This window comes from Pinus tabuliformis, chromosome X (genome assembly GCF_031772625.1).
Source record: "Pinus tabuliformis cultivar Carrire ecotype Pingquan chromosome X, CPIR1, whole genome shotgun sequence".
NCBI classification, from domain to species: Eukaryota; Viridiplantae; Streptophyta; class Pinopsida; order Pinales; family Pinaceae; genus Pinus; species Pinus tabuliformis.
Genome location: NC_142308.1, coordinates 1,415,650,653 through 1,415,660,141, shown reverse-complemented (window position 1 = coordinate 1,415,660,141; position 9,489 = coordinate 1,415,650,653). Strand labels below are relative to the sequence as shown.

General features: G+C 39.0%; 1 protein-coding gene across 1 annotated transcript in view; it reads right to left on the bottom strand.

Annotated features, from left to right (window-relative positions):
* Positions 1-529: 529 nt before the first annotated feature.
* The window catches only part of LOC149145338 (inorganic pyrophosphatase TTM1-like), a 220,988-nt gene continuing 212,028 nt past the window's right edge, over positions 530-9,489 (bottom strand). The window contains exons 7-12 of the mRNA XM_089447507.1: positions 2,131-2,253; positions 1,869-1,990; positions 1,674-1,715; positions 1,396-1,522; positions 1,014-1,286; positions 530-913 (exon numbers count right to left, since the gene is read on the bottom strand). Coding sequence (XP_089303633.1) covers positions 686-913; positions 1,014-1,286; positions 1,396-1,522; positions 1,674-1,715; positions 1,869-1,990; positions 2,131-2,253 — 915 coding nt within the window. The 3' untranslated portion in view covers positions 530-685. The remainder of the gene's footprint in view (positions 914-1,013; positions 1,287-1,395; positions 1,523-1,673; positions 1,716-1,868; positions 1,991-2,130; positions 2,254-9,489) is intronic.

The window sequence follows — 9,489 nt, the reverse complement described above, 5'->3', positions numbered from 1 at the left end:
TCAACACCATCACTTGTTCTCTGGAGTACTCTGTACTTTTTTACCATCAATTTATAACCTTGTTTTAAGAACATGCTAGAAATGATAAGAAATGGAATCAGAAACTTAAAAACTTCTGATGTATGTCACTTCATTATTCTAATATAAATATACATATTATAATTTACACGATTACAAACTTCTCTAGCTACATTGCTACTGTAGTTAAAGAAATTAACACTTTCCTCAAGGATATGAACACGTTTAGTTTATTGAGACATTTCCCACAGTTGCTACCTCAAAAAAATGACCGTCAACAATGTTTTATGAGTGGGGCATTTCTTGCATGGCCCAAATTGAAACTGAAAAGCATAAATAAATTATGAACCAAGTTCATGAAGAGTACACGTAGGAAAATATTATAAGACAGTTGTGACTGGGAAAAGGCAGATAAGCGCTATCTGCAACAACATAACCCTAATAAGTAGTTCCTTGAAATCTAGTTATGTTAATCATGCTTTGATAAGGAATAACTTTTGGATCTCTCATGTGAGATTAAAATGCATGTATTTAGAAAAAAAAGATTCTCCTGTTAGAGGACAATTTTTACAAATATCAGTACACGTATTTACAACAACAAATGGAAGGAATGTTGCTGCAGTTACCGCCCACCAGAAATCAATATTGATAAACCATCAATAGTAAGTCAAGGCTTTCTCAATGTACGGACTACTGTAGCAGTAATACCACCTAGGGCAAAAAGCAAGAAAGAACCTACGACAAACATTACATCATCTGTTTTCATGTTCATGTACAACGGTTTCCTGTTGTTCCTCCCTTGTTGCTTCTTATACTCAAAGTTTTCATGCAGAAGATTGCTAAGAATGTCTAACTGATGACCCATTTGTCGCTGACTTCTACCAAGAATTGCTACCTGCCATGATATTGATTAAACATTAGTCTGAGTCTTAATGTGTGATACTAATGCACAGGCACTCCTCAAAATGAAAGAAAAAAAAAAGATATTTTTGCACCTCCTCTACCAATGATGTTTCAGCTGTAAGCTGCCCACTTGATGTACTAATGGGCAATAAAGGTCCATTCATAATATTGTTACTGCAGCCACTAAGATAAGTGGATGTTGGTGCAGGCACACCACAGGGTTCAGGTTGAAGAGTCAAATTTTGTTGGCTATGAGAAGCATTTACAGGTACAAATTTATCATTCAGTTTCTCGAGACAAGACAAAAACTCATCCAGCTTCTCATTCAAAGTAGATATCTGTTCTGACAGTTGGGTCATTATTCCCTAAGAAAAAGAATCATTGAATTGCATCAGGAGATTAATCAAAGCATAACAGGAATGCTAAAACTGACTCTGGCAATATTGCCAATCTTCATTTTCAAAATGCACTCACCTGATTCCCTGGTAAGGATGCTGGTGAATCAAGCAATCTACTGTCAAATCTTTTGCTGTTCACGTCTAGGCTTGTTAGCTTAGCAAGGTTTCTACCACTTCGCATTGAATCTGAGTGAGTTGTTTCACTTTTCAAAAGAACACATACCAAAGAAAATGCTGTTATTTTGAGAATATTTGATAAGATAGTTGATGAACTCTCCATTGATTCTGCTAAAAGTGCAAAATGAAAATATGAAGGCTACTCTGAAAGGATCATTTATGGAAAACTTGAATCACCTTACTGATATGTCTTTAGCAGCATTGCGTGTCCAGCTAAGACTGTCATGTTGACAATGGAACAAATAATAAAGAGAATATCGATACAAATGTGTCTTCTAAGTTATAACTAGTCAGTCAGTTGCATAGTTAGATTGAGATATTCATTATTCCAGAAAGCAATGTGATTCCTGATCTCGAAAGATCAAAGCTTACCTCTTTGAGTATTTAGGTTTTGCTGCTGGCTTTGGTGATGGAATTCCAGAAAAATATTGTTTTGGGCTTGCAACAAGCTCTTCATCAATGCTGAGCTTTGTTTTCAAATCTTCTGGTAATGCCTGTAAATTCAGGAAAATAATAATAACCAAAAGGTAAAGAGAAAATCGAAGTTTGTTTTCATGATACTGAAGTAACGAATGTCAAAATTAGCCTCAAATGACAATTAGTTTATCTTACTAACACTACCAACATGCCATACCATAACTTCTTTTAGAAGTTTTTCCAGCTGAATCTGTTCAATATAAGTACGAGGAATATAAGAACCATCCAATTCAAGCTGCTTTGCTACATCCCTTACAATTGTGCGTTCCTTTCCTTGTATCTGTTCTAACATTTCCAAAAACCAGTGACATGAATTAATGAAAAGCGAAACTTTATATTAGAAACAAGCCACAATGTGATATACAGTGGAAAATAGCAAATAAAAATACATGAAAACTCCACTTTATAAAAATTTACTGCTCTAAACAATCAAGGCTCACATGGAAACATGAAAAATTTACTGTATGGAAATCATAGTAATGATATTCCAGAGAAAACATAAATGCATATTTATTCTTATACTGTTTGGACAATAATTGATTGAAATTTGGATATCCATCTATCTATAAAACAGTTATGCACATACGTAGAATCTATAGGATCTGGGTGTGAATTTTAATCCTTTGAATTCTTTGGGTAGAGTAAAAGCTTTGAACGATGTCAGTAGCCAAAATCATTGCTAATGAACTATGACCATTTGAAGACGGGGAAATTGGAAGTTTCAACCTCATGATTTAAGTTCCCCCAACTATGGGTTTCACCAATATTCATAGCACCAATAAACAGTGTTAGGATATGGATCTGTATCAGTTATGAGAAACTACTAGAAAACATATCAACAGTTCCGTTTCAAATCCCCACAATGTTTATGTTTTGTTTGACACAAAATCAACAAAATCATTAGCCAATGGAAAGATGAATACAAGGGGAGTTTTTGTATGTTCTACTTTATGTGGAAAACTGGGTGCAATCTTTGAAGCGTCAACTGTCATGTTGAATCATTTGATGGCTACAAAGCTTAATGTATAAGGGAGGAAAATGTTTTGATGATAAAGAAAATCGTGACTGCAGAATCAATAATTAAAAAATATGTATGGATTTTGCCAATCATTATAAATTTTTCCACAAGCTGACCTAAAGTCTCCTTTAATAATGTAAAGAGATGAAAACTATGGTAGCAGAATTCAGTCGACTCGACCCTTTGCATACAGAAATTCAGCCTAATTTCCCTCAACATTGGATTCTTTTCATACGGAAATTTTGACTGTCCATTTTTTCCAATTTGATATTGATCGAGAGCAATTCTTAACAAGAAGTCACTAAGACAATTATTGGGTGATGAGCTTAGTGTATGGTGTGTATGGGCACACATTTTCTTCCTTTTTGCGATATCTCCATGGTTCGGACTCAGGCAGGCAGGTACATTCCATGGCGAGTTAATGCACAGGCGGATAAGGCTCCACGGCTGGTTAAATTGATTGTTGCACAATATATACCTTATTTAATGTTGTGCTTAATAAGTATAATGCGCAACAATAAATAGTGTATATACTGTGCAACAATCAATTTAACCAGCAGTGGAGCCAACCCGCCTGTGAATTAACTGGCTGTGGAGCTTACCTGCCTGCATGAGTCCGAACAATGGATCCGAACAATGGAGATATTGGAAAAAGGGAAGATAATGTATGCCCATCCACATCATGGGCTAAGCCCATCACCCAATGATGGGCTTAGTGATTTGTTGTTAAGAATTGCCTGGGTTGAGCCTCTAATATCCATCCATCAAATATTATCGTAATCATTAGACTCTAGTTGTAACGCGCATTAATATCATTAATTAAATTAATAAAACAACATATCTTCAGTTCGTTTAATATTTTATTATTTATTGAGAATTTAATATCCATCGGTCTAATAGTCTTATGATTCAATGTCCGCTGTGCTGCGAATTAATATTATTAGTTATATTAATAAACCATATTTAACATGATAATATTGTTTTAGAGAACACATGTGCGCATGGTTGGAAATTTTCCAAAATTTTGAATAATATATATTAATAAATCATATTTAACATGATAATATTGTTTTATAGAAAACATGTGTGCATGGTTCGAGATTTTCCAAAATTTTGAATAATATATATATATATTGGAATCAGCCACTAGGGCAGTCTCATGAAGATGGTACCAGGTCAATTCCCTCTGCTACCATTATAACTTCTAGATGCGCCATAGTGCCCCTAACATGGACAAAGGTTAATTGAGGGGACCAAAACAACGACTTCATAAATTTTACATAACATGCTTTGCCAAGTGAGCTACACCCTGGGGACTTCATAATTTTTTTAGTATTATTGTGATGTATCTAGCCACGCTTTTTTCATATTGCATTTTTTCAGCACAAGTTTTCCAATATTATCAAAGTCCAATTCCAAAGCCAAATCTAAATTTTTTCAATGTATGTTTTCTCTAATCCCTTGGGGCTAAAACCATATGTGCAAGAAGTATGAGTCATATCAACTATCTAGTAGCATCCTGATCCATCAATAAAGATAGGGAACCGTTAAAATTGGCAATTAGGGCCAAACTTCATGTGGGTCATCTTATTCATGGCTGATAATATTTTTATTAGATTCCTCTCGTCGAGAGGTGTAGGATTGATATAAAGATCATCCGATTCCGATAAGTATTCATGGAGATATGAATTTATTTTGATTATGGAATTATTATCACGCTGACCTACAACTCATGTAGGCTCAGAAGCCCAACAGTCACATCTATTCGAACATCAACAGTTGTGTATAAATACAAGAGGACTTTTCCTCATTTGCACTCACTCATCTCATCACATCTCTCTCTCTACTGCACAGAAAAGAGTCTCTTCTCTACTGCGCAGAAAAGGGTCTCTCTCTCACACATGTGAAGCTGGAAGCTATTGAACCTGAAGCTGCAACTGCAGATCCAAAGTTTGACCAGTGTTGACCATCAGATCTCCTCCTTAGAATTGCGTTGTAGGTCCATCTGGATCTCCTCTGAACGCTGCAACTTTTGGTGGTGGAATCAAGTCAATCCGACGGACAGTTTGCAAGATATCCACTGCCCTAGTTTGAAGGAAGCTGCTGAAACTGAAACTGCAACTACAGAAGTAAAGTTTGACCTGCGTGGACTAGAAGATCTTCTGAACTACGTTGTAGGTTCATCTGAACCTCCTCTAGAAGCTGCAACTTTTGGTGGTGGAATCATGCCGATCCGACGGTCGATTTGTGAGATATCGTCTGCCCTAGTTTTGATGATGAAGTCGCTAATGTTGATGCTATTGATCTAGGGTTTGTTATTGCTAATATAAATTAGATTTATTGTACTATTTCTCTCTGCTGAATTATTGAAGATAAAATAAGATTTGATCAAAGGGTTTCCCCACACATTGTGGGGTTTGTCCCTGGCTAGCCGCCACATCTTGTGTCTCTTGTCTTGGCTTGTTTTCTGTCGATCGTTTAATGTTCTATCTGCACTTTACTTTATGTACATGTGATTGCTAATCTGTGGAATATAATAAGAAAAAGAAGTAAACTGTTATAAGCATAGAACATACCATAACTTAACATGGTATCAGAGCTGAGGTGAAGACAAAGCCCGAGCAAGAGCAAGAGCAATCACTAAAGAGAAGATTGGCGAGGCTATCCTAAAAGAACTATGGGGTCCTCAACACTCTGCCGAAGGCAAGCTTCGTAAGAAAGATGACTATCATGGATGGAAGATGTCTATCGATCTAACCCTAGAAGATCCAGGAGTGTTGGACCATGTAAGAGGCAATATTGTTGAGCCTCCATCAAATGCAACCGCTGCTGCATGGAACAAATGGAAAACCGAAGAAGTAAAAATAAAAGATCATCCGGGACTCTATCGACAAGCACTTGGTGGCCTACATCTTTGAACTAGACACCTCTAAGGAAATCTACGATAGACTGGTGAGTTTATTTAAAGTTAATGATGCAAATCAAGTTTTGTTTCTTAGAAATAAACTGAGGGAAATCAAGAAAGGTAAAGATGAGAGTATGAAAGCATACTTCTTAAGAATAACCGAGATCAAGAACGATCTCCTATCTATTGGGGAAGCTATTACTGACAAGGAAATGGCACTCACGACTCTTGGAGGATTACCATCCGAATGGTACGTGTTCAGGACTACTCTTCTGAACTATAATGTAATTCCTGGTTTCGAGGAATTAATGGGTAGATGCATTCAAAAAGAAACAAGGGAAGAAGAGCAAGAAATGCCCATGCTTAAAGGTCCTCCTGCTGCCTTTTCTTCTCATGCTAAAAAAAGAAATAATTCTGGGACTAAATCAAAAGGAAAGGCTAAACCTAAGGTTGGAAGAAAATTATGATGTTACATCTGCGATAAAGCAGGTCACTATGTAAGGGAGTGCCCTGATAGAAAGGACTCTCACCGCGACGATGATCAAAATCCCTCTCATGGTAATCGAAGGGATGGAAAATGCAATAGCAAAGGTAAAAGGAATGCTGGAAATCAAGGAAGAGGACAACCATTCAAGAAGGCTAGAAATTCCAGGATGTATTAAATGCACTTGACCTCAAAAAGAACCAGGTGTCCATCTCAGCAATGGAAGACAAAGGCTATAAAGTAACCTTCAGCAATGGCAAGGTACGTATATGGAAAAATAATGTTAAAGATATCTTTACTCTTGGGTTTCGTGTTGATTCATTATATCAAGTCAATGGAAGCCGCTAGGTGTCATATATTATGACACATCTCTTCGGTCCGAACTTTGGCATCGGAGGTTTGCCCCCCTTTATTATAAAGCTCTACTCCGTGTAAGACAAATGGCGACAGGGATGCTCGAATTCTGAGTAGAGAAATAAGGTGTATGTCCAGAATGTGCTGAAGGAAAGCTCAAAAGGGGACTATTCCCCTCAAGCCAAAGCAAGACCTCCGATATATTACAGTTGGTTCACCCAGGCATATCTGAGGCTAGCATTAAGAGGGAGACTACTACACCATATACTCCTAAGCAGAATGGTGTGGCGGAAAGGAAGAATTGTACAATTGTGGACGCTGTCTCTATGGGTAGATGATGTAACAATGCCTGATTTGGAGGAACCCATGGATCCTATTTATCCACCCGAGCCTTCCTCTTCTAGGAAGAGGCCTTTGTGGCTTAGGGGGATACTTGATGATGCTGAAGGACATGCTGCACCCCGAGGAACCTTCCATCAAAGTAAGAAACCTAACAGGTATCAGGGATACCTGACCATCATGAGCACGATCATACAAAATGAGCCTTCATCATTCTTAGATGCCATCAAGCATCAAGTATGGAAGGATGCCATGACCATAGAATATGAGTCTATTATGGAGAATGATGTCTAGGAAGTAGTTCCCAGACCCCAGGACAAGACAATTGTCACTTCTAAATGGTTTTACAAGATAAAGCATGCAGCAGATGGAAGTACGAAAATTATAAGGCTCGTTTTGTTGCTCGTGGTTATCCCAAAAGGAAGGTATAGACTATGATATTTGCACCTGTTGCCAGATATACGACCATCCGCTTGATCATAGCCCTTGTGGCTTCACAAGGATGGAACCTACATCATATGGATGTCAAGACCGCGTTCTTGCACGGTTCAATCAAAGAAGAGGTCTATGTGGAGCAACCCGAAGAATTTGAGATTTATGATCGAAAATCTCATGTATGCAGGTTGAAGAAGGCTCTCTATGGGCTGAAGCAAGCACCCCGAGCATGGTATGAGAGGATCGATAGCTACTTGATGAAGTTGGGATTCACTAGGAGTGAAGCCAATCCTAACCTCTACTTTAAGGTTGAAGATGACAAGCCTCTCATACTGGTGTTGTATGTGGATGACCTCTTTCTAACAGGTGCAGATCCTCTCATTCACAAATGTAAGAGGGAGTTGGCTTCTGAATTTGAAATGAAGGATCAAGGACCTGAAGTATGGCAGAAGCCAAGGGAAATTTTCCTATCTCAAGGAAAATATGTGGTAAAGATATTGGAAAGATTTGGTATGATGGACTGCAAGCCTGTGACAACCTCGAGGATCTTAACTTTTAGAAGTTATATGGTAGTGATGTCGGACCAGATTTGGGAAATGCCTTTGAGTTTCATAAACTCATTCGCATTGATGTTCTTAGTGAACCTCCGTCCAAACATATGTTTTGCAGTTAGCACTGTGAGCTCATATTTGGTTGAGCCTCACTGGATTGATGCCAAGAATCTTCTAAGATATCTTCGTGGCACAATTACTAATGAGTTAAGATACACTGCCGGAGATGTGAGACTACTTGGATATACTGATGCTGATTGGGTAGGCAGTGTGGTGGACAGTAAGAGCACTTCCAGGTGCTGTTTCACCTTGGGATCTACTTCGATATCTTGGATGAGCAGGAAGCAGAAGTCGGTGGCTTTAAGCACTGCCGAAGCAAAATATATTGCTGCTAGCATGGCCTCCTGTGAGGCAGTCTAGTTGCGAAAGCTCTTCAGTAAGTTGTTTGGATTTACATTGGATACCACTGTGATTCTATGTAGCAACCAGAGGTGGGATTCGATTATTGAGGAATCCCGTATTCGTCGATTACTCCAACAGATAAACATCATCTGGGATATGGTAAGTCGATGAGCAAGGAGGCTCCATCACATTAAGATGATGTACAGGTCGATACACCTTGTCAAAGCCCCGAGGAAAGATCTAATCTGTGATTTTCCCAAACGACTTGGAGTCGTTAAGAAACCCTTGTATAAGGGTCCTGCATGTTGCATACATTGAGCTCTGGGAGCTTTGAGGGCTTGCGGTTCTTACTGGAGCAACATATGACCACAGGGTGACTCACCCTCCCCTGGTGGTGCGCACTGGAACAAGATGAGTCGCTCTCTTGTGGGACAAGATGATTCGCTCTCTTGTGGAACAGGATGATTTTCTCTCCTGTGTAGCAGGATTGATGTGTTCTCTTGTGAGGCCTGGATTGATGTGTTCTCCATGGCGATTGTAGCAGGATTGATGTGTTCTCCATGGCGGCCTGGATTGATGTGTTCTCCATGGCGATTGTAGCAGGATTGATGTGTTCTCCTGTGAGGACAGGATTGATTAGTTCTCCTGTCGAGGCATCCTACCCATGCAGTCTGGGACTTATGGGAAGTACCTCTCATCTGATCAATGAGTAGGGAAATGAAGTTAGGGACCATAGTAGTACCGATGGACGCATCGTTGTATCTACCGTACTCCCTACGCTAGGATGACCTCCATTGATCTGGGATCAATGATACTGGTCTGGGACCAGTGGTAGGAGTTGTACCATACTATGACGCTGACTTCGAGTCAGTTGAGATTGGTCTGGGACCAGTGGTACATACTCTGAGACTGACTTTGTGTTAGTGCAGTATTGGTCTGAGACCAGTGAGAGTGGTACATACTATGACGCTGACTTCAGGTCGGTTGAGACTGGTCTGGGACTAGTGGTACACTCTCTGAGACTGCGA